Source organism: Pseudophryne corroboree, chromosome 11 (assembly GCF_028390025.1).
Source record: "Pseudophryne corroboree isolate aPseCor3 chromosome 11, aPseCor3.hap2, whole genome shotgun sequence".
Lineage (NCBI taxonomy): Eukaryota > Metazoa > Chordata > Amphibia > Anura > Myobatrachidae > Pseudophryne > Pseudophryne corroboree.
Genome location: NC_086454.1, coordinates 206,299,183 through 206,324,568, shown reverse-complemented (window position 1 = coordinate 206,324,568; position 25,386 = coordinate 206,299,183). Strand labels below are relative to the sequence as shown.

General features: G+C 46.7%; 1 protein-coding gene across 6 annotated transcripts in view; it reads right to left on the bottom strand.

Annotated features, from left to right (window-relative positions):
* RIPOR1 (RHO family interacting cell polarization regulator 1) overlaps window positions 1-25,386 on the bottom strand; it is a 627,513-nt gene that overhangs the window by 83,126 nt on the left and 519,001 nt on the right. For 5 of the 6 annotated variants that reach the window (XM_063945248.1, XM_063945246.1, XM_063945244.1 and 2 more), the window contains 3 exons: window positions 8,471-8,613; window positions 3,949-4,123; window positions 3,681-3,816 (listed from right to left, as the gene is read on the bottom strand). In XM_063945248.1, the coding sequence (XP_063801318.1) occupies window positions 3,681-3,816; window positions 3,949-4,123; window positions 8,471-8,613 (454 nt within the window). The remainder of the gene's footprint in view (window positions 1-3,680; window positions 3,817-3,948; window positions 4,124-8,470; window positions 8,614-25,386) is intronic. The other variant, XM_063945245.1, reaches the window with a different exon arrangement.

The following is a 25,386-nucleotide window of genomic DNA, read 5'->3' as shown; positions in this document are numbered from 1 at the left end:
TGTATCGCAACGCGCACTACTTCCCTTTCTGGGAGAGAAACCAGCAAGGCTGATTTAAACAATCGGTGGTGGGGGGGGCACATCTTGAAACTCCAGTTTGTACCCTTGGGACACTATTTCTAACACCCAAGGATCCGAGTGAAACCAGACCTGACTGAAGAATCGGAGATGCGCCCCCACCGCTACGGACTCCCGTAAAGGAGCCCCAGCGTCATGCGGTGGACTTGGCAGAAGCCGGGGAGGACTTCTGCTCCTGGGAACCTGGCACAGCAGGCGACCTTTTTCCCCTTCCTCTACCTTTAGAGGGAAGGAAGGACGACCCTCTTCCTTTTTTGTATTCATTAGGCCAAAAGGACTGCATCTGATAATGCGGCGTCTTTTTCTGTTGTGCAGGAACATATGGAAGAAATTATGACTTACCCGCTGTAGCTGTAGACACCAGATCAGCGAGGCCATCACCACACAAGACACCACCTTTATATGGGAGAGCCTCCATAGCTTTCTTAGAGTCGGCATCAGCATTCCATTGATGAATCCACAGCGGTCTCCTGGCCAAGACTGCCATGGCATTGGCCCTTGATCTCAAGAGGCCAATATCCCTCGCCGCATCCTTTAGGTAAGCTGCTGTGTCCCTGATATAACCGAGAGTCAAAAGAATGCTATCCAGGGTATCCATGTCAGATGGCAAATTATCTGCCCACTTACCAATAGCACTACTGACCCATGCCGACGCCACGGCAGGTCTGAGCAGCGCACCCGTAGTGACATAAATGGATTTTAAGGTAGTTTCCTGCTTACGATCCGCAGGGTCCTTTAGGGCAGCTGTATCAGGAGATGGAAGCGCCACCTTCATGGACAGTCGTGATAGAGCCTTGTCCACATTGGGAGATGACTCAGACTTTTCCCTGTCGTCAGAGGGGAAAGGATATGCCATTAGAATTCTCTTGGGAATCTGCCACCTTTTGTCAGGAGATTCCCAAGCTTTTTCACAAAGTGTGTTCAGCTCATGAGAGGGGGGAAACGTCACCTCAGGCTTTTTTCCCTTATACAAACAAACCCTTGTATTAGGAACAGTAGGTACTTCTGAAATACGTAAAACGTCTTTAATTGCCACAATCATGTACTAAATACTCTTAACCAGTTTCGGATTTAAACTAGCCTCACTATAGTCGACACTGGAATCACAGTCCGTGTCGGTATCAGTATCCGCCATCTGGGAAAATGAACGCTTTTGTGACCCTGAGGGGGTCTGGAGCGGAGACAAGGCGTCCTCCATGGATTTTCTCCATGTTTGTGTCTGAGAATCAGATTTATCCAGCCTTTTAGTTAATAACGCCACATTTGCATTCAATGTACTCAACATATCCACCCAATCAGGAGTTGGCGGTGCCAACAGAGTCACTCCCAACGCCTTATCCGCCCCCACAGTAACCTCCTCCGGGGAGGAGCACTCAGCCTCAGACATGTCGACACACACGTACCGACACGCACCAACACACTGGCTATAGTGGACAGACCCACGGAAAGGCTGTTAGACACACAGTGGGAGTTTTGCAGCTCACACCCCAGCGCCTATCCCGGTACTGAGAGCAAATACACACTGCCTCAGACCTGTTTGCGCTGTTATTATCAATGTATAATCGCACCAAATGACTGTGCCCCCCCCCCCCCCCCCCCCCCGGCCCGTTTTGCACTCCTGTGCAGGAGTGTGGAGGTCCAGGCCAGCGTCTCTGCATCCTGTGAAGAGAAAATGGCGCTGGTAAGCTGTGAGGGCTAAGCCACGCCCCCCCCCTCCCCACTGGAACGCTGTAGTCCCGCTCAAATTTAAAATATTTATACTGGCGGAGGCTATATCAAGTGCCTAGGCACTTCCAACATATATATTTTTGCCAGGTTTATTGTAAAAACTTCAGTAATCATGCTGACCAGGGCACCCCCACTGCGCCCTGCAAGTGCCGCCTGAAGTGTGTGTGAGAGCATGGCGCGCAGCGCGACAGCTGCGCAGTACCTCCGTACTGAAGTCTTCTGCCGTCACTGAAGTCTTCTTTTCTTCTTAATACTCGCCCAGCTTCTATCTTCTGGCTCTGTGAAGGGGGTGACGGCGCGGCTCCGGGAACGGGCAGCTAGGCGCACCAAGTGATCGGACACTCTGGAGCTAATGGTGTCCAGTAGCCTAAGAAGCAGAGCCTTTGAACTCACAGAAGTAGGTCTGCTTCTCTCCCCTCAGTCCCACGATGCAGGGAGCCTGTTGCCAGCAGAGCTCCCTGAAAACAAAAAAAACTAACAAAAAAGTATTTTACAGAGAAACTCAGGAGAGCTCCCATGTTAGTGTCCAGTCTCTCTGGGCACAGAATCTAACTGAGGTCTGGAGGAGGGGCATAGAGGGAGGAGCCAGTTCACACCCATTTAAAGTCTTAAAGTTCCCATGTCTCCTGCGGATCCCGTCTATACCCCATGGTCCTTTTGGAGTCCCCAGCATCCTCTAGAATGTATGAGGGAAAAAATATATAAAAAACCCCCAATTGAATACCAGAAAACTTGCGTCACAGATTTTTTTTTTAAATTGGGGTGGGGCGATGCGGGGGGGGGGGGGGGGTGGGGGTGTAAATTTGCACCTAATTGAATATGACTGTTGTTTGCCACTACCTGTACTCTGGGGGGTAACTCATTTATTTCTGTGAAAGTGAAAACAATGGAATTGTACCAAATGCTGGGCTCTTATAGCAGACCTACTAGCATCTTCATATAAATGTTTTAAAGGTTTTAGTGCGTAATGTTTATAGTGCATCCGGAAAGAATTCACAGCGCTTCACTTTTTGCACGTTACAGCCTTATTCCAAAATGGAATAAATTCATTGAGTGGCCCAGCCAGAGCCCAGACTTGACTCTGATTGAACATCTCTGGAGAGATCTGAAAATGGCTGTGCACAGACGCCTCCCATCCAACCTGATGGAGCTTGAGAGGTGCTGTAAAGAGGAATGGGCGAAACTGCCCAAAAGACAGGTGTGCCAAGCTTGTGGCATCATATTCAAAAAGACTTGAGGCTGTAATTGCTGCCAAAGGTGCATCAACAAATGATTGAGCAAAGGCTGTGAATACCTACGTACATGTGATTTCTAGTTTTTAATAAATTTGCAAAAATAAAAAAAATAATTTTTTTTCACGTTGTCATTATGGGATAGTGTGTAGAATTTTGAGGGAAAAAATTAATTTATTCCATTGTGGAATAAGGCTGTAACATAACAAAATGTGGAAAAATAGAAGCGCTGTGAATACTTTACAGATGCACCGTACAATACAAAAACAGCAAATACATAATATTAATAATGTGCTGAAATGACAAATATGCAGGTGAAATTAAAATCCTTCTTCGTAATAAAATGTGAAACTGAAAACAGAAAAAGGTATAAAGTTGGGTGATGGTTATCAGTGGCAACAGCCTCTGCCGGCCCAGTACATGCTGCTGTGTGCTGGGCTGAGGTGGGTCCAGGGAGGCCCCAAGTGAGGGATGCATGGCTCCCCCTGTGCCGGTCAGAACCACCTCGCTGCTCAGTAAAGGTATAGTATGCAAGCTTTTTGTTTTTAAAAGGGAGCGTGGCCACTCAAATGTGTTTAGACCATGCCCCTCAGTATTAACGGGGCCTGGCAAGTGGTCTACGGCCCTGACGGTTATTCTCACCTTCTTCAGCAGAGTTTGGTCTTCCTGATTTTTCCTCTGTTAGAGTGCAGATAACTTCTAAGATTTGGGCCTCTCTCATCAATTTATCAAGTGCATATAACTCCCGACAGCGAAGAGGCCCAAATGTACCCAATTGCTGCAGGAAGAAACCGTGTTTGCCAATTAAATAACATCTAAAAGTATTTATCAACATATTAGTATTTCATAAATGCATAGTAAATTATTTATTGCTTTATTTAAAATACCCAACATCCATTTAAGGACTTACCAGGAGTAGCCTGTTACAGTTGTTCAGATGCATAACCAAGGCCCTATCCAGATGTTCACTACCTGTACTTAAAGGATCAGTGGTTCCTTCAGGGGTAGAGCACACCCTGATCTCCTCTGCTGCAGGTCTGCTCTGTTCTACAGCCACCACAGGGAAGTGCTCAGTGTTTAGGCTGCTAAGAGAAAGGATAGAACAAATGGTTATAAAGTCTCACTAGAATGTGTAATTTTTTATATTAAATTCCCTGAATAATGTACAGTAAATATAGCTAATGTGGGTTACTTACTTCTATTCATAGATAATATTTTTAACTCTGGTGCCTATTATTTTCAAGGGCGTAACAGGGCCGGCCTAACCATTACGCCAACTACGCTGGCGCGTAGAGCGTCAGCCAGCAAAAGGCACTGCTGCACAACTGCGGGAAGGTATTCACTGTCCACAGGCCACAGATACTGCTGGCGAGTGACTACTGCATGTGCTTCCGACTTCCAGTGATGCCGCCGCCTTCTCAGGTCACGGAAAGCTCTCTGCTCAGGACGGGTGTCAGGACTCTGACTGCGATCGGCACTGCATCCCTCCACAGCTAGGAGCAATGTGTGAGTACAGCTCCCCCTGTGTGACTTTTGGAGTGCCCTGCAGCTGTACTCTTCATGTTTGGGATATAAGGGAGTCTATGGTCTCTCTGCTCAGGTCCAGGGACGGATAAAGCCTTTGGGGGCCCTCTAGTCAGCACTTCCCAACTGGCTGTGCCTGCTGTATACTTTCTCTCCCCCCCCACCCCCACGAGGCAGCAGTAGCGCAAGGTCCTACTTGCACTCTTGTACTTAGAGAGGGAAACAGACAAAGAGGGTCCCCCCCACCCTGCTGCCTGTAACCCTCTGCTGCTGCTTCAGTTTCCTCCTCCTCCCCTTCACTGCACTGCCCTGCCCTGTCTGCCTCCTCAGCCCTGGGGTGGTATCACCGACACTTAACAGTGCCTGTACAACTGCAGTACTTGTACCCTGTAAAACGGTGCTCTGCTACTATCGGTGTGCGCCTCCTGACCCAGGATGTGTTTGCCTGCACTTGGCTGAGGAGGCTCTGACCTCGGTCTCAGCCATCATATTGCTGCATAATCATGATGGCAGCACCAGCAGTCACCTGAGGACCGCAAGCTATGGAGGGACGCAGTTTCGCGAAACAAGAAACTGTGGAGCAACCTGCATCAGCTGACACTGAGCTGAGGGGAGCACAACAAACTCATCCTGCCTGCTGAGGTGGAGCAACTCTGGCTGGGGGTGCCCCATTAAAGAGGACAAGTACCCCTGTGCCCCACCAATCCGGTTCTGCTCAGAACATGTATCCCTCCTGCTCACACCAACTGTGTTATATTAGCACTGTGCCCATTGCCTGCCCCCCCCTCCCCCATTACTGGTTGCCACTGTGTTAGCATCGTCCCCTATGTTATAGTGAAATTGTTTGCCTATCATAAGGGGACTACTCTGATGTAGAACACTTCTCATAAAGTTAAATATACATGTATAGACAAACACACATGTACACTATATATATATATATATATATATATATATATATACATACATACACACACACACACACACACACACACACACACTGGGCGGTATTGAAATTATATATGAAGCCCAATCTCCTTTCTAAAGTGATTCCCATTAACGCGCCTATTGCGCCCATAGTAATCAGGTTTAGCTGCATAAAGGGGGTAGCGAGCTGAAATGATTATACCACGCCCGTCAGCAGAAACAGAACGGGTGTGTAAGGGTGTGAAAACAATTGAATACTGCCCTATGTGTTTGTTAGTATCAGATAGTTTTGATATCTATGTAGTATTTAGTAGTGATTATGGTTATTGGCAAACCATAGTCTGTCTGGTTGATTGGGTGAATGCTGTAAGTTGCTTTTTTCCTGTGTAGCATAACATGAATAGGGGTCACTACGTGTGGTGTAATGTTAATAAGATTGTGCTACTGTGTAGTGTCATTTGAATTTGGGTTACTATTCTGTGGCCAAGCCCCTTCATTGTGAGACCATACTACTTTTGACTGTCAGCGTCTTCAACGCGCTATCCCTTTTGTAAAGTTTATCCTATCAAGGGCGCCAAAATCTACATTCGCTTACCAAAAAAATGAAGCTCGGGCCGACCCTGGGGAGTAACGCTTTAACATGGTAATTAGAAGACTGTTTCCCCCTTATTTTAATATATCACTTCACCTTCATTCCACGAGGGAAACGTAATAGGGTGTGAGACTCAGGAAGTGAGAGATTTTGTAAGATGTTTCCTGTTTTTTTTTAAAAAGTGGCAATCATTTACATGGCAAAATCAACCTGGGTTTGCCATATAAATGATTGCCACTGTAAAAAATAAAACCAGGAGAACTCTCGCAAAATCTCTCACTTCCTGATTCTCACACCCTATTACAGTCCCCCCATATGTAAAAGCCTAATTGCCTCCTTTCAGCCAGCTTGTTCTACATATACAACCAGGGCTATTTTTGCAGACGGAACACCATTCCTGAAAGTCTTTTGTAAAATGACTTCACCAGGAACGGCGTTCTGGAACCTTCTGTGGCCTGCAGACAGTGACCCATGCTGGCTGAGCCCCGTTGCTCACCCTAGTGGCCCCATGTTTCCCCCAACATTGTTACCGGGAAGACGAGGAGGGACTCTGCACGATCGAGGAGGCAAAGACCCATCGGGCTGCTGGCCACGGGAAAATTACATTGAAGAGGACGCAGGAGGAGTGAGAACCCTGTCTGACGCTGTGCTGTCCAACCGCTGCCTGCTCGCAGAGAAGCCCCTAAAAAGAGTGGTGTCCGCAGGGCAGGAATTGAGATTAAAATGTGAAGAACTAGACAACACAGGGAAGAAGACTTGCTGCAGGGTTCTGGGACTTACCCAGCAAAGAAAGCCCCTTGTGGACATCTGTAGCGGGAAAGGCAAGATCAAGACAGACCCGATGAAGACCCGGCGCAGAAGCTAGTGGGAGGAGTGTGACTGGCAGCGACACAAGGACGCATCGCTGTTGCAGGAGCTGCTGGGTTCTAGTACGGTGGGAGTAGCGGCACTGGCAGGCATGGTGCTAAACGGAGTCCCGGGGCACAGACCACGCATTCTCCTGGCCTGCCTGCTCTTCACTGCCGAAGTAGTGACGACTACTATTACCTGAATCAAGGAGACCCTGCTGGGCAGTTGTGTAGTGGTGGGAACTCGACATCAGTAAGTGCAACACGTTGTTCACTCAGCAGCACAAAGGTGCTTAACCCATCACACACGTCTGCTGCTGCTGCAACGACTCCTCTCACTGGGGACATTGTGTATCTGGCACTACACTGGGGGCACTGTGTATCTGGCACTACACTGGGGACATTGTGTATCTGGCACTACACTGGGGGCACTGTGTATCTGGCACTACACTGGGGACATTGTGTATCTGGCACTACACTGGGGGCACTGTGTATCTGGCACTACACTGGGGACATTGTGTATCTGGCACTACACTGGGGGCACTGTGTATCTGGCACTACACTGGGGACACTGTGTATCTGGCACTACACTGGGGACATTGTGTATCTGGCACTACACTGGGGGCACTGTGTATCTGGCACTACACTGGGGACATTGTGTATCTGGCACTACACTGGGGGCACTGTGTATCTGGCACTACACTGGGGACATTGTGTATCTGGCACTACACTGGGGGCACTGTGTATCTGGCACTACACTGGGGACATTGTGTATCTGGCACTACACTGGGGGCACTGTGTATCTGGCACTACACTGGGGACATTGTGTATCTGGCACTACACTGGGGGCACTGTGTATCTGGCACTACACTGGGGACACTGTGTATCTGGCACTACACTGGGGACATTGTGTATCTGGCACTACACTGGGGGCACTGTGTATCTGGCACCATACAAGGAGCATTGTGTATCTGGTACTATACTGGGAGCATTTTGTATATGTGGCACTACTGGAGTCATAATGTGTTTAAAAATAAAAATTGGTGCCCCTCCCCCTTAGTAGATCCACCCACATCACCGCCCACAGTTCCTCATCCTATTTTCCTACAAAAATAGAATGTATACAACTATTTACTTTTTCTATATTAAGATAACTATCCATATGGCTCCCTAAGTGTTTACAAAAGGCAGTTTTCACCCAGTGCTTAACTATAATTAATAAAGAACACAATTTATATTTAGAATTTCTAAAAGACATATGGGTCTACGTACTAAGCCTTGGAGAGAGAAAGCAGACAGATACCAGCCAGTAACATGGCAGTTAGAAGCTGATTGGTTGGTACTTTATATCTGTCCACTATCTCTCTCCAAGACTCATTACATAAACCCCTTGATAACGTATGCATATAGACAGTTCATTTCTGAATATTACATATTTGCGACGTGTAACACAGAATGGGGAACACTCAGTGAACAATTGTCTCATACTTGAAAACAACCACAAATCTAGGAAACCACTAAAATAAATATTGTGGCCTTGCCTCTCATTGTGACCACCTTCTTCCTCCGAGCACTCCGAATCCTCCATGTCAGAAGTAATGTTTAGGAAGTCAAAGCTCTCTAGGGCATGTTCCACAGTCAGGCTTATGCTTGATGCTCTGCTCCTGAATACTCCTTGCCTCTGCTGTCAATGTGAAGGGAAAGTTAAGAACTTGTCATACATTTCTGATGAACAGACAGATTAATAAGCCAGTTAACATGTAGAAAACACAAAACAGTTTCTACAAAAATATCATGTAAAAATAAAAATAGGTATAACTACAATGAGGTAAACTGCAGCAAGCAAAACAAGTGACATTTTGTTGGGCAATTATGCTAACATTTCCCCAACATCAGTCTGTGGAGGCCTAAAACATCCAGAAAAACTTGGAAAATGCAAATAAAAATCTTATGTAATACATAGTATTTCAGCAATAAGCACAGAATCAGCGTAATTAAAGGTTGTGTGCTGTGGGACTATTTACTGTAGTAGAGTGCTATAAGTATACAAAATCAGTATATTGTATTGTATTATATATAGTGAATACAATTTGTGCTATCATACTATTGTTTTTCAGTCTATTGTTCATTACAGTTATCAGTTTGCAGCTATCAAACAGTTGTTTTTCAGTTTGTTGTTTTTTTGTATCATTAGGGACAGGGATGTGAATGGGTGGTCTTCAGTATGCCGACTGACGGGATCCCGGCGCACAGTATACCGGCGCCGGAATTCCGACAGCCAGCATACCGACACTTATTCTCCCTCGTGGGGGTCCACGACCCCCCTGGAGGGAGAATAAAATAGCGTGGCGCGCATAGCGTGCCACCGTGCCCATATCGTGGCGAGTGCAACGTCCCCGCAAGGGGCTCATTTGCGCTTGCCACACTGTCGGTAAGCCGGCGCCGGTATGCTGGTCGCCGGGAGCCCGACCGCCGGCATACCATACTGAACCCGATGTGAACATTAGTTGTTCAAAGACGTTGTTTCTTCTGTCTACTTAGGACAATTATAAAATGTATATAAGAGATGGATTGAGGGTGGAATCTCATGTTTTCCCTGAAACCCTGGAATCCTGTCCCTTGGTGCTGAGATACAGTAACTAGACAGGCAGGCAAATAGAATTTTAAATAAGAATCGAATGAATATATAGCAATAATGAGATTGGCGCCCCTGGGTTAAGGTCATCTCCCAGCAGTTACTCACACCCACTTTACTAACCATCACTTTGTTCCTCTATAACAGTTTATTAAAATACATAAAAGACAAGATCAATGTCCATAATCATACAGTGGTTTTTCAGGTAAATTCCTTCCAAAGTTGACACTGTTTGGAGATCAATACACAGATGTTTCTTTGCAAACTCCTCCTCTTATTAGAATTAAAGATGGAGGTCACATCAGAATGAAAACAGAACTAACCAACGTGTTTCGTCTCACGCCGAGACTTCATCAGGGGTACATCTATAATTAGTTCAAAGAACATTGTAATCAATTTACATTAACATCTTAAAAATAGGATTTTAATTACCTACCGGTAAATCCTTTTCTCATAGTCTATATAGGATACTGGGGTCCACATTAGTACCATGGGGTATAGACGGGTCCACCAGGAGCCATTGGCACTTTAAGAGTTTAATAGTGTGGGTTGGCTTCTCCCTCTATGCCCCTCCTATCAGTCTAGAAACTGTGGCCGAGGAGACGGACATACTTCGAGAGAAGGAAATACACAGATAGTGGTGAGATTCATATCAGCTCACACAAACAAGGCAAACCAAGCTAAATAGCTTGAAACTCAGCAATATCTGAAAACATAATTTAACCAAGTAACAACGCAGTACTTAACTAAGAACAAAGTCGTACTGAATCAAGTAACTACTGCAGGATAACGAAGCACTGGGCGGGCGTCCAGCATCCTCTACGGACTACGAGAAAAGGATTTACTGGTAGGTAATAAAAATTCTATTTTCTCTTATGTCCTAGAGGATGCTGGGGTCCGCATTAGTACCATGGGGATGTACCAAAGCTCCCAGAACGGGAGGGAGAGCGCGGAGGCTCCTGCAGAACTGATTGACCAAACTTCAGGTCCTCAGAGGCCAAAATATCGAGCTTGTAGAACTTAGCAAACGTGTTCGACCCCGACCAAGTAGCCGCTCGGCAAAGCTGTAAAGCTAAGACACCCCGGGCAGCCGTCCTGGAAGACCCAACCTTACGAGTAGAGTGGGCTTTAACAGATTTTGGACACGGCAATCCTGCCGTAGAATACGCATGCTGGATAGTGAACCTGATCCAGCGAGAGATCGTCTGCTTAGAAGCAGGAAACTCAATTTTCTTTGGATCATACAAGACAAAGAGTTCAATTTTCTGTGATGAGCAGTCCTCTTCACATAGATTTTCAGAGCCCTTACCACATCCAAGGACTTTGAAGTAAGTGAGGAGTCAGTAGCAACTGGCACCACAATAGGTTGAATAATATGAAACGCCGACACGACCTTAGGAAGAAACTGCTGACGTGTCCGGAGCTCAGCCCTATCTTCATGGAAAATCAAGTAGGGGATCTTACAAGACAAAGCCCACAACTCCGACACACGTCTAGCAGAAGCTAAGGCCAGCAAAGTGACAGCCTTCCACGTGAGAAACTTGACCTCAACCTCCGGTAGAGGCTCAAACTAATCCGATTGAAGGAACTGTAACGCCACGTTAAGATCCCAGGGTGCCGTAGGTGGCACAAAGGGAGGCTGGATGTGCAGAACCCCTTTCAAAAAAGTCTGAACCTCAGGGAGGGAAGCCAGTTGTTTCTGGAAGAAAATGGATAGGGCCGAAATCTGGACCTTTACGGATCCCAATCTCAGACCCATATCCACACCTGTTTGCAGGAAGAGGAGAAACCGTCCCAGTTGAAACTCCACCGTAGGAAGCTTCTTGGATTCACACCAAGAGACATACTTCTTTCTAATGTGATGGTAATGCTTAGACGTCACTCCTTTTCTAGCCTGTATCAGGGTAGGAATAACCTTGTTTGGAATGCCCCTCCGAGCAAATATCTGGTGTTCAACTTCCATGCCGTCAAACGTAGCCGCAGTAAGTCTTGATAAGTGAATGGCCCCCGTTGTAACAAGTCCTCCCGAAGTAGATCTGCGTACCAAGCCCTTCTTGGCCAGTCCGGAGCAATGAGGATCGCCTGAACTCTTGTTCTCTTTATGAGTTTTAGAATCCTTGGAAAGAGTGGAAGTGGAGGAAACACGTACACTGACTGGAACACACACGGAGTCACTAGGGCGTCCACCGCCACTGCTTGTGGGTCTCTCGACCTGGAACAGTACCTCCGAAGCTTCTTGTTGAGACGGGAGGCCATCATGTCTATTTGAGGTACACCCCAAAGATTTGTCACCTCCGTGAACAACTCTGGATGGAGGCCCCACTCTCCTGGACGGAGATCGTGTCTGCTGAGGAAGTACGCTTCCCAGATTTCTACTCCCGGAATGAAGATTGCTGACAGCGCTAATGCGTATTTTTCCACCCAGAGGATAATTCTTGTTACCTCTTACATTGCAGCTTAGCTCTACGTTCCGCCCTGTCGGTTTATGTAGGCTACCATCGTTACACTGCCCGACTGCACTTGAATGGCTCGATCTTGCAGAAGATGAGCCGCTTTGAGAAGATCGTTGTAGACGGCTCTTAGTTCCAGAATGTTTATCGGAAGACTGGATTCCAGGTTTGACCATCTTCCTTGAAAGTCTTCTCCCTAAATGACTGCACCCCAGCCCTGGAGGCTTGCATCTGTGGTTAGAAGGATCCAGTCCTGAATCCCGAATCTGCGGCCCTCCAGAAGGCGAGACATTTGCAGCCACCAGAGGAGTGAAATTCCGGCTTTCTGCGACAGACGTATCATCAGGTGCATGTGTAGGTGAGATTCCGACCACTTGTCCAGGAGATCCAGCTGGAAGGACCGAGCATGAAACCTTCCGTACTGTAGAGCCTTGTAGGAGGCAACCATCTTTCCCAGAAGACTTAATGCACTGATGAACCGATACCCGGGCTGGCTTCAGGACATCCCGGACCATTGCTTGAATCACCAAAGCTTTCTCCTACGGCAGAAACACCCTCTGCACTTCCGTGTCGAGGATCATCCCCAGAAAAGACAATCTTTTTGTCGGTTCCAAATGTGCTTTTGGAAGGTTCAGGATCCGTGTTTCCTGAATAGATGAGTCGTGAGAACAATGGACTGCAACAGCTTCTCCCTGGACGACGCCTTTATCGGTAGATCGTCCAGATATGGGATTATGTTCACCCCGTCTGCTGAGAACAATCATCTCTGCCATCACCTTGGTGAACACCCTCGGTGCTGTGGAGAGGCCGAACGGCAGTGCCTGAAACTGATAGTGACTGTCTAACAGTGCAAATCTGAGATAATGCTGGTGCGTGAGAGGTACGCATCCTTGATATCCAGGGATACCAGAAACTCTCCCTCCTCCAGACCTGAGATTACCGCTCTCAGAGACTCCATTTTGAATACCCAGGTAAGGGTTTAGCAACTTCAAGTTCAAAACTGGTCTGACGGAACCATCCGGTTTCGGTACCACGGAAAGGTTCGAATAATAACCCTTGTGTTACAAACGCGGTGGAACTGGGACAATGACCTGTGACATTTCCAATTTTCGGATGGCGTCCTGTAGGATTGCCCTGTCTGTCAGCAATGCTGGCAAGCCTGATTTGAAGAATCAGTGAGGCTGGAGTTCTTGAAACTCCAGTCTGTACCCCGGGACACAATATCCTGTACCCAGGGATCCAGGCCGGATGACACCCAGACGTTGCTGAAACGTCTGAGTCTCGCACCCACCAGCCCATCCTCCAAGCTGTGCGGTCCACTGTCATGCTGAGGATTTTGAGGAACTAGAAGCAGATTTCTGGTCCAGGGAGCCTGTGGGTGTAGGCTTTTTGGATTTTGTACAACCACCCCTAAAGAAGGTGGTATGAGGCTTGGACCTTTTTGTTCTAGCGGTCCGAAAGGACTGCGATGCAGTTGGGGAAAAGGCTTTCCTCGTAGAAGGTGTAGCAGAGGGAAGGAAATGTGGCTAACCGGAGGTTACCGTGGAAATCCACGCATCCAATGCTTCCCCAAACAGAGCCTGACCTGTGTAGGGTAGGTTTTCCACACTTATCCTGGATTCCGCGTCTGCAGACCATTGGCGTAGCCAGAGTCCCCTGTGAACAGAGAACGACATGGCAGATATCCGTGCAGCCAGCGTTCCCAGGTCCTTCATGGATTCCACCATGAACCCCGCAGAATCCTGTATGTTACGTAAAAACAATTCAATGTCACTTCTATCCATTGTATCCAAATCCTCTAGTAATGTGCCTAACCACTTTACTATGGCTTTAGAAATCCATGCACAGACAATGGTGGGCCTTAACGCCACTCCCGAAGCAGTGTACATGGATTTGAGTGAAGTGTCAATCTTACGATCAGCCGATTCTTTTAACGCGGTAGATCCAGGGACAGGTAAAACCACCCTTTTAGACAGTCTGGAGACAGATGCGTCAACTATGGGTGGGTTTTCCCACTTTTTTCGATCCTCCTCAGGGAAGGGAAAGGCTACCAGAACCCTTTTGGGGATCTGGAATATTTTCTCCGGGTTTTCCCAGGATTTTTCAAATATAGCGTTTAATTCTTTAGACGCAGGGAAGGTTAGCGAGACTGTCTTATTGTCAGTAAAGTAAAGGGGGGTACACACGGAGAGATCCGTGTTTAAAATCTAAGCAATCTGACTAGATTGCTTAGATTTTAAGCACGGATCTGCAGTGTGTATGCCCCCCAGCGATAGCAATGCGCGACCACGCGCATCGCTATCGCTGGTGCTAGAATGACCCGCTCAATCTAGCGGGTCGCTCACTTCAGCACTGTGTGAAGTGAGCGCCCCCCCCCCCCCTCGCTCAGCACATCACGCTGTGCTGAGCGGGGTGAGAGATGTGTGCTGAGCGGTCTGTGTTAAGATCGCTCAGCACACATCTCTCCTGTCAGTACCTCCCTTAAGCCTCCTCAACCCGCTCAGGTGGTGTGTCAGTAATGTTTAATAGATCTCTAATGGCCTCAATCATGAGCTGCACTCCCTTTGCAAGGGATGCTGCCCCCCTTAACACGTCCACATCACCGTCTGCTGTATCAGAGTCGGTATCCGTGTCATCTTGCGTAATCTGGGCAAGTGCATGTTTCTGTTTGAACATGCTAGGGGCTCTTGCCGGAATAGGAACAGAACCTGGCCATAGAATTCTTTAACACATGAGTTTTTGTCTCAGTATGTGCTACCCTAGTAGAGATCTGAGAGAACATTCCTTTAATGGAAGTCAAACAATCAGGCTCAATCATAGGGATCTGAGACAAAACAGTACATTCCTGTGTACATGGAATGGATTCTTCCTGAGAAAAAACATCCTCTGCAGCATATGACACAGAGTCCCTAGACATGGCTATGGGAGATAATAAACACCCACACACACAGGGAATTGTAGACACAGTCCCCCCCCCCCCCCCCCCCCCCCCCCAAGTATGCCACAGAGAGACACAGAGATTGGAGCCAACCCACCCACAGTGCTTCCTGAGGTAGACATAATGGCGCTTACTGTGTACCTTAATAGACTACACAGTATTTACACAGCCCCCACCTCTACACCCCCTGGTACCGCACAGGATAGCTGGAGTTGCGTGGAGGGACAGTTTCCCCTGTCAGCACCTGTGTACAGGATCTGCAGGCAGGAAAATGGCGCTGAACGCTGCTAGGTCCGCTCTGAGCAGAAGCTCTGCCCCTTGAAGATGGCGCGTCTTCCCGCACAAATTTTTTATACTGGCCTGAGGATTCCGTCGTTAGCCGGAGGATTCAGTCCCAGGTTAGCGTCTGTGTACTGAGGATTCTGTCGCTAGCTTGGGGATTCAGTCTCCGGTTAGCGTCTGTGACCAGGTTAGGGTATTTAGACGCTGGCTCAGGACGCCCCTCATAGTGCCAACACTGTGTGCCGCTGAGCCTTCCCCGGAGCGCAGCCATTCAGAGCTGCGCTCCTACCGTTGTGCCGCCATATCTCACCACCTTCTATCTTCTGGCTCTGTTAGGGGGTGGCGGCATGCTGCGGGAGTGAGCGGTCGCCTGGGGCGGCCAACGATCAGCACCCTCAGCAGCTCAGTGTCCTGTCAGCAGAGATAGTGGCTCGTACCCCTCAGGATGGACACTACTCCCCCCCCTAAGTCCCTTGAAGCAGGGAGGCTGTTGCCAGCAGCCTCCCTGTGCCTAAACGCTAAAAAAATAAAAACCTAGAAAAAACTCCTGTGGAGCTCCCCTAGCTGTGACCGGCTCCTCCGGGAACATTTTCTAAACCGAGTCTGGTAGGAGGGGCATAGACGGAGGAGCCAGCCCACACTATTAACTCTTAAAGTGCCAATGGCTCCTGGTGAACCCGTCTATACCCCAAGGTACTAATGTTGACCTCAGCATCCTCTAAGACGTAAGAGAAAACAACAGGAACAGGTTGGTATATAGGCAGATGTTATAGGAGGTCCAGACCTATAGGGACTATTATTAGCAAGAAGGGGATCCTTTTGGATTTTATCACTCAATACTTTGGTCCCTGGTGGCCTTAATGAAAACATAGATATGGTGGCTTTTTTATACACTGCTCAAAAAAATAAAGTGAACACTAAAATAACACATCCTAGATCTGAATGAATGAAATATTCTTATTAATTACTTTGTTCTTTACATAGTTGAATGTGCTGACAACAAAATCACACAAAAATTATCAATGGAAATCAAATTTATTAACCCATGGAGGTCTGGATTTGGAGTCACACTCAAAATTAAAGTGGAAAAACACACTACAGGCTGATCCAACTTTGATGTAATGTCCTTAAAACAAGTAAAAATGAGGCTCAGTAGTGTGTGTGGCCTCCACGTGCCTGTATGACCTCCCTACAATGCCTGGGCATGCTCCTGATGAGGTGGCGGATGGTCTCCTGAGAATCTCCTCCCAGACCTGGACTAAAGCATCCGCCAACTCCTGGACAGTCTGTGGTGCAACATGGCGTTGGTGGATGGAGCGTGACATGATGTCCCAGATGTGCTCAATTGGATTCAGGTCTGGGGAACGGGCGGGCCAGTCCATAGCATCAATGCCTTCGTCTTGCAGGAACTGCTGACACACTCCAACCACATGAGGTCTAGCATTGTCTTGCATTAGGAGGAACCCAGGGCCAACCGCACCAGCATATGGTCTCACAAGGGGTCTGAGGATCTCATCTCCGTACCTAATGGCAGTCCGGATACCTCGGGCGAGCACATGGAGGGCTGTGCGGCCCCCCAAAGAAATGCCACCCCACACCATTACTGACCCACTGCCAAACCGGTCATGCTGGAGGATGTTGCAGGCAGCAGAACGTTCTCCTTGGCGTCTCCAGACTCTGTCACATGTGCTCAGTGAGAACCTGCTTTCATCTGTGAAGAGCACAGGGCGCCAGTGGCGAATTTGCCAATCTTGGTGTTCTCTGGCAAATGCCAAACGTCCTGCACGGTGTTGGGCTGTAAGCACAACCCCCACCTGTGGACGTCGGGCCCTCATACCACCCTTATGGAGTCTGTTTCTGATCGTTTGAGTAGACACATGCACATTTGTGGCTTGCTGGAGGTCATTTTGCAGGGCTCTGGCAGTGCTCCTCCTGTTCCTCCTTGCACAAAGGCGGAGGTAGCGGTCCTGCTGCTGAGTTGTTGCCCTCCTATGGCCTCCTCCACGTCTCCTGATGTACTGGCCTGTCTCCTGGTAGCCTTGAAAAAGAGTCTCCTGACTCGAAACGCGTTGGCTTAGAGGGGGCTCTTCAACAGCGGACCTGTCTATTGGACTCTGAAGTAAGGTAGGACCTTGTCATAAATATTTTTTTTTTGGAACCCCTAAGTTGGCCACTTATTGTTCCAAGACGGTTCTCACTTCCATCAGAGCCGGACTCTTACGCTAAGATCAGCCTGTTTTTTATGTTATGTACTTTGAATAAATTTTACTTTTTACTACTCCTGGATCGAGGTCCTTGAAAGAAACCGCTATATGAGGACACTAACCGTTTTGCACGTGAGTGTTAGGTACGCCTCCCTCACTATTTTAAGTTTGGCTACCCGCCACTGACTGATAGAGAACCCCATATCTTATGAAAGATACTGTTGTGGGCGTCCAGACACCTGTCTCTATGTAAGTCAGGTGTGTTTTTAGGAATTCTATGGTTTCACTACCAGCATAGATCATTTTGAAATTAGGTATGCCTATAAACAGTGGCTAAGATACCACATGTTTTTTGAATATACTACACATTGTGTACTTCTGTTTCACATTTCATATATGGTTGAGTATTCCAGCATCGGATATTTAACCACCATGATAACCCCTTTGGAACGATGTCCTTGAAAGAAACCGCTATATGAGGATATCGACCGTCCCTCACGTGAGTGTTAGGTACGCCCCCCTCTCACAATAGCAGATACCCTTTAGATCCTGGTCTTCAACCACCAATTGATAAAGAGCACGTCACATCTTGAAAAGATACCTTTAAGGGCATGTCAACACCTGTCTTTTTGTAAGTCAGGTGTGTTTATATGAGAACACTGTCTCAATTTGTTGGTTTAAAAAGATCACCAATTCTCTGACCATTCATATTGCCTAGTGAAGTCTACTAGCCTATCGGCAAAAACCGTAGACTACGTTATTGCCTCATTTTGTTTCACGCGACAATACTACACATTGTATACTTCTGTTTCATTTTCCTATTTTTTGAACACGGTTGAGCTCTCTATCAGGAATTGAACAATGAACACCCTTGACTTTCCGTCCGGAGATGGCACAGCTAAGTATTTTTTTGAGCACTCTCATATTCACCATCACCGCTTGAGCGATAGCGCCATCTAGTCCACACCACCACAACTCTTTCTGTTCCACTTTTGGACTACCTGGGATAAGTCCACCGTTGGACCAAGAAGGCAGCAATCGGTTTACTAGAAGCGCCATTAAGGATTTCACCCTCCCTTTTTCAATGTCTCCTGGTAGCGCCTCCATGCTCTGGACACTACGCTGACAGACACAGCAAACCTTCTTGCTACAGCTCGCATTGATGTGCCATCCAGGATGAGCTGCACTACCTGAGCCACTTGTGTGGGTTGTAGGGAGGTCATACAGGCACGTGGAGGTCACACACACTACTAAGCCTCATTTTGACTTGTTTTAAGGACATTACATCAAAGTTGGATCAGCCTGTAGTGTGTTTTTCCACTTTAATTTTGAGTGTGACTCAAAATCCAGACCTCCATGGGTTAATAAATTTGATTTCCATTGATCATTTTTGTGTGATTTTGTTGTCAGCACATTCAACTATGTAAAGAACAAAGTATTTAATAAGAATATTTCATTCATTTAGATCTAGGATGTGTTGTTTAAGTGTTCCCTTTATTTTTTTGAGCAGTGTATATTGTCCCCATATATGCCTAATAAGAGGTTAAAAATACATTGCCCCTATTTTGTAGGTGAAACGCTTTTATTATGATGCTGTAATACATTCACTTTTAGTCCCAGCGCCATTTTGGCGATCCTAGTCAGTATCTGAGTCCCAATTAAGCGTCCTCTGAGATTGGAGAGGTGTTCACATGACCACTGATAGCGCAGAAATGTCCACCTTTCTGAAGATGGAACGCAAATTAAACATGGCGCTGGAACGCATGCGTTTTTTACCTAGTGACATCTAGCAGTGCCGGGGATGTCGATAACCAAGGGGGACGAGGCCGTATGGCCATTATATGACTACATGACCACTGTCATACAGTGCTGAACTGCCCACCTTTTCGTAGATGGAACGCAAACAAACATGGCGCTGGAATGCATGTACTTCCGGCTCCAGCGCCTTGTGGTTTTACTTAGTGACGTCAGGTGATGCCAGCAGCACCAAGGACCACGGGGGAGGCAGCTGCATGGCCCCACATGTCGGAGGGTAGGGTCCGTTAATTAGAATGGTACTATTATTAGCTACACAGTAGTTATTTTTAAAAATGATCATATCCCGCCCTGTTTGCATAGGGATTGGCATACCAGATGTCAATCACATACAGCTCTGTACAGAGGCATCTTGGGATGCAATAAAGCATTATTGGGCTTTTTTTTTAATTATAGTCATTTTCTCCATTGTCTATTACACATTAAGATTAGTTTATATAGACAATTAAATCTATGTGCATACACTACAGTCCCAGGGTAGTTTTTAACACAGGGATGTTATTAATATTGAAAATGTAATCATTATTCACACACCAATCACAATCTGAGAGGAAGTGAGGTAATTGCTCCTTCCCTTATTAGGAGGGACAGAGCCCTCACTCTAACATATTGCTACTCAGGACTCATATGGCTCTTTCACTGGATGGTAAGGGGTTTTTAAACCATATTATTTATGGCACTTACTAACATTATTTACCAATTTACAAGGCATGACTTTGATTATGGCCCCATTTATGACACTGACAAGAGTTGCGTATTATTTGATGTATTTTATGCTCACAACATATATATGACATGTGATCTTTTATATCAGCAGTTTAATTGTTTTTTTGAGCTTGAGACATGCACTTTGGATTTATTTCCGGCCCTTGCATTGAGTAAAGGAATGAAGTTTAGTTTAGGTGCTAATCCAGGGTTAGCTAACCCTGGTCCTCGAGAGCTACCAACAGTGCACGTTTTCCAGGTATCCTCACAGAGTCCACCCGTGGATCTTTTAAAATGTGACAGTTAGTAATAACTGCTCATGTGCACCTGCCAGGCGAGCTGGAAAACGTGAACTGTTGGTAGCTCTTGAGGACCAGGGTTGGCTATCACTGTGCTAATCTAATTGCACCGATTAGTAGACCACTCTTTGTATTTTACAATAACAGCACACACATGCTATGTGGTTCTGTGCAGCAGCGGTTAAGCTTTTTTTTTTTTGTGAAAGATAAGTATGTATTGAATCTATTCCCAGCCCCTACATATGAAAAGGGAATGAAGCTTTGTTCAGGTGTCCTTTTTTTTTTTAAAGAACTGATTTTTATTGAGGTTTTTCATAAAAGAAATATACGTTTGACAACATGACACCAGTATCGAGAGATTGCGACCCTCAGAACATAGGGAATGCACCAAAAAATGAATCAGAGTAGGTATACATAAGTCAAACAACAATATGCAACAAGAAAAATACAGTCAAACGCGGGGGGGGGGGGGGGGGGAGATAGAGAGTGGGGGGGTCTAGGATGGGGAAAGGAGGGGGGAATAAAAGAGAGAGAGGGAAGAGCGCTGTCAGCTCATCAAAGGAGGAATCATCACACAAGGGTGGGGTCATGAACATAAAACCATATATCATTATACATAGTCACTGATCAAATTACTGCAGTTGAGATAAAATAATAAAATTTTTATAAAGGAGAGACAGGCTAGGCATGGAGAAGATATGTATAGAAAAATAAAGAAGATGGTATCCAGGAGGGAGACGAGGAGAAAAAGGAGGGAAAAAGCAGGAAAAAGGAAACCAAGTTATTTGGACAACTTCCAATGGGGATTTTCAAAGGCTGCAATTATCGTGGATTGAGTGGCCTGGTCTAGGGTAGCCATATAGGGACCCCATTTTTTGTAAAACCCCGCAAGGCCAGAGGATCCCGTAAGGAGAGTGGACCTACGATCAAAATACAAGTATTGTAACATAGTTTTTAGAACTTCAGCTAAGGAGGGGGTCGATCTGACAACCCAATGTTTCAGAATTGCTTTTTTGGAGATGGTAAACAGCATGGTTAGCATGGGGAAAAGTGGGTTAATCCCTCTTACCGAGCTCCAAATGGAAAAATTGATGCAGAGACAGGCCAGCGGGTCAGGTCTTAGTGACATATGAAAATGGGTATTTATGAACACAAATAATTTGTTCCAGAAGCGTTGAATCCTGGTACAGCTCCAGAGGCAGTGGTAGAAAGAGGCTCTAGCCCCTTTACATTTAGGGCATCTATTAGGGATCACAGGATCTATAGAAATCTGGTCATAGGGGGGCAAGTATGCTCTGTGGATGGATTTAATGTGTACCTCCTGTAAATATGCAGAGCTTAGGATTGACATGGTGCGGTGGTGATGGTCTAAGAGAAGGTCATAAGAGGTCACACTCGGAATGTCTGCTTGCCAGGAGGCAACCAGTCTGGGGATGAATGGTTTGGAGGGGATATTCACGATGAGGGAATACATTTGTTTTAATTTGTAGGGATGGGATTCCCAGTGCTTTAGAACTTTGGCTAGTGGGGTGGAGGGGGTCGGGAGAAAAGAGTCAAGGCGCAATGATAGTAGATAATGTCTCACTTGGAGATACATAAAGAAGTGGGAGGACGGAATGGAGTACCTGTCTCTTAGCGTCTCAAATTGAACAATATGGCCGCCCGGGTCAAATACTTGGGAAGCAGCGCACAGCCCTCTCTCCCGCCACCGAATAAAGAGAGCATTGTGAAGGGAAGGAGAAAGAGATGGGTTACCCCAAAGAGATACATAAGAGGAAGCAGTATGGTCAGATTTAAGCTTCTTGTGTAGTTTCACCCAGCTTAAGTAAGTGTCCCGAAATAAGGGGTGTTCCAGGATTGATGGGGGTATGTCAGCTTTCTTGGCGTGGAGAAGGGCACAAGGGGAGTAGGGTCGAAAAGCGTCAGTGTCGAGAGCTAAATCAGTATAGGTGCTTTTACCTAAGAGCCAGTCAGCAGCAAATCGGAGAAAGATTGTGAGAGAATAGGAAAGAAAGTCCGGGACTCCAAACCCACCCATTGACTTGTCCATTACAAGCTTAGCAAAGGCCACTTTTGGTTTATTTCCGTGCCATATAAATCTAGTCATAGCCTTGCGTAGTGCGACGCCATCCGCATCTCTGAGGCTGATTGGAAGAGATTGCATAATATAAAAATTTTTGGGGAAAATCACAGATTTGATTACTGCAATCCTCCCTAGCAAGGAGAAGCGGTAGGGTAGCCCAACCATCCAATTTAGAAAGCACTGCCTTGATGGCCGAGGAAAAATTTAGCTCATAGATTCGTGAAATATCTCGTGGAATGTTTACCCCAAAGTATTTGAAATGTGACTGAGTGGTCGTGAAGGGTGATGTCTGTGTAAGTGAGGACAGTGAGGAAGGGGGAATATGTATAGGAAGCAGTTCTGATTTTGTGACATTGATCTTATATCCAGCCGTCTCACCAAAGTCAGAAATCAAAAGCAGGATTTCCGGGACTGACGAGAGAGGATTCGAGACAATTAACAGCATGTCATCTGCGAATAGGGCGACTTTAAGCTCAATGTTACCGATATAGATGCCAGTGAAGGAAGAGGAGAGTCTGAGAGCTAAAGCTAAAGGTTCTAGGGCGATGGCAAAAAGGAGGGGGGAGAGTGGGCAGCCCTGTCTAGTACCTTTTTCTATGTAGAAGGGGTCGGAAAGAAAACCGTTGCAAGAAATTTGAGTGGCCAGGGACGAATATAATGCGCGGATAGCCTGAATGAACACGTCAGGAAAGTTAAAACGTTTCAAGGTTGTGTATAGGTGTGGCCATTCGACAAGGTCGAAGGCCTTTTCCGCGTCCAATGATATGATGGCATACTCCGAAGAGGGCAAGCTACCATGGCAGGAGTGTAAAGCCGCTATCACCTTCCTCACATTGACCGCAGAGTGTCTACCTGCAATAAAGCTCGTTTGGTCAGGGTGGATGATGTGGGGAAGTATGAGTTTCAGGCGATCGGCCAATATCTTGGCGAACAACTTATAATCCAAGTTTAACAAAGATATTGGTCGGTAGGAGCCTGGGAGGGATAAATCTCTGCCCGGTTTAGGGAGCAATTTGAGGAGTGCCGAATTGAAGTGGAGCGGGGGGGTCTTGGCTAACATTAAGGAGTTGAAAATGTCTACCAGGATGAAGTCAAATTTGTGAGAGAGGAGTCTATAAAACTCTCCATTATAGCCATCAGGGCCTGGGGCCTTGTTGGGTTTCAACTGTTTGATCGCTAAACGGACTTCAGCAAGAGTAATCGGGGATAAAAGTTGAGAAGCCATATTATCGGAGAGAGCAGGGTACGGCAGAGCTTCCCAGGAGAGAGGAGTGTTGGGAGAAGTGTCAGCGGGGGTGGTGGGAGAGTGTGGTGGATGAGAGCAAGATGTCGGGGAATGCAAAGCTGGCGAGGATGGCTGCAAATTGTTTGGAAGAGTGGATGAGTATAATTGGGAAAAGTAAGACTGCATGATGTGAGCAATCTGCTTGTTTGTGGAAGTCAGTGTGCCGTGTTGTGAGCGAAGGGGATGAACCACTGCAGGTGAAAATGTGCCTCGAAGCAAGTTGGAGAGTAAACGGCCAGACTTGTTCCCGAATTTATGAAATTTGTAGTGGACAGCAAAAAGGTATCTATCCCCCACTTCGGAAATGTGTTCGTCAAAGTGGGTTTTAGTGAGCAGATATGCTTGCTTAGTGACCGGTGAAGGTGCCTGTTTGTACGCCTGAAAGGCCTTAGTGAGAGCGTCCCTGAGCCCCAGGTATTGCTTTGAGAATTTCTTGTTGGAAGCTGCGGTGAAAGACATAATCGCTCCTCTGAGAACGGCTTTCGCCAACATCCAAAACAGAAAAGGATCCATCTAGAGATGTTCAGAGTTGGTAGTGCAATAATCATCCCAAGTAGCTTCCAAGAAGGACTTGAAAGTAGAAGAGCTACAAAATCTAGAGGGGAATTTCCATAACCTAGTCGAGTCTCTGTCGTCAGGAAAGTGGATAGTCATAGAAATCAAAGCATGGTCTGACAGGGAGATGGGGGCAATAGAACAGTCCGTTACCTGAGGAAAAAGAGCATGAGAGATGAAGAAATAATCAATGCGGGAGAGTGAGCCGTGCGCCGCCGAGAGACAGGTGTATTCTCACTCCGTTGGATACAGGGCTCGCCACATAACCTGTAGGGTGGAAGTGAGGAGGGAGATGCCTACTTTAGGAAGTGGAGGGAGTGTCCCTCGCGTATTCGATCAAGTAGGGAGGAAGAGATCAGGTTAAAATCTCCGCCAATTATCAAATTGTCTCCCATGAAGGGGGTCAGAAGGGTAATCAAGCGCTGGAAATATGACTTAGAATAGGGAGGGGGAATATATACATTTGCCAGTGTGAACCTCTTGCCCAACATATCCACCGAGACCACCACATATCTACCCGTATCGTCAGTAACGAAACGGTGAATTTCATAGGCCAATGAGCGTTTCACCAGGATGGCTACTCCACGTGCCTTGGAGCTGTAGGAGGAAGATGCCAATACAGACCAACCCATCATTCCCAGTTTCGCAGCCTCAGAAGGAGTCAAATGAGTTTCCTGGAGGAATGCCACATCCACGCCAGATTTTTGTAAGAAAATCAGAATTTTCCTGCGTTTCGCCGGAGAGTTAATCCCTCCAACGTTCCAGGTTGCGTAGCGTAGACTAGGCATCCCCCGAGGAAACAGGGAAAAAAAGACACATTGGTTTAAAACATAAACAGACAAAAAGGTGAACTTTGAGTACAAGGATGCCAAAGGACATCAGTACAACTGACCCATTTAGACAGTGCAGGACAGCGCTCAAAGGAGTAGGAGGATAACACCACACAGTAAGGTAGGGAGGGAGTATACGGGAGGGGGAAAAAGGAGCACAGATGAAAAGAGGCATATAAACGCTAGCATTTGAAGCCAAACTTCCGAGCAAATGCACACAGAATAACATAACAAAAAGGATATACATCCAGCAAGGAGGGGCATATCCGTCCCCGATCCTCAAAATGCAGCGAAATATGACCCCGGAGGTCCCGGCAGCGCCTTGCGCAAAAGGACATTAAAATAACATGCAGTATATAGAAAATGAGCCACGAAA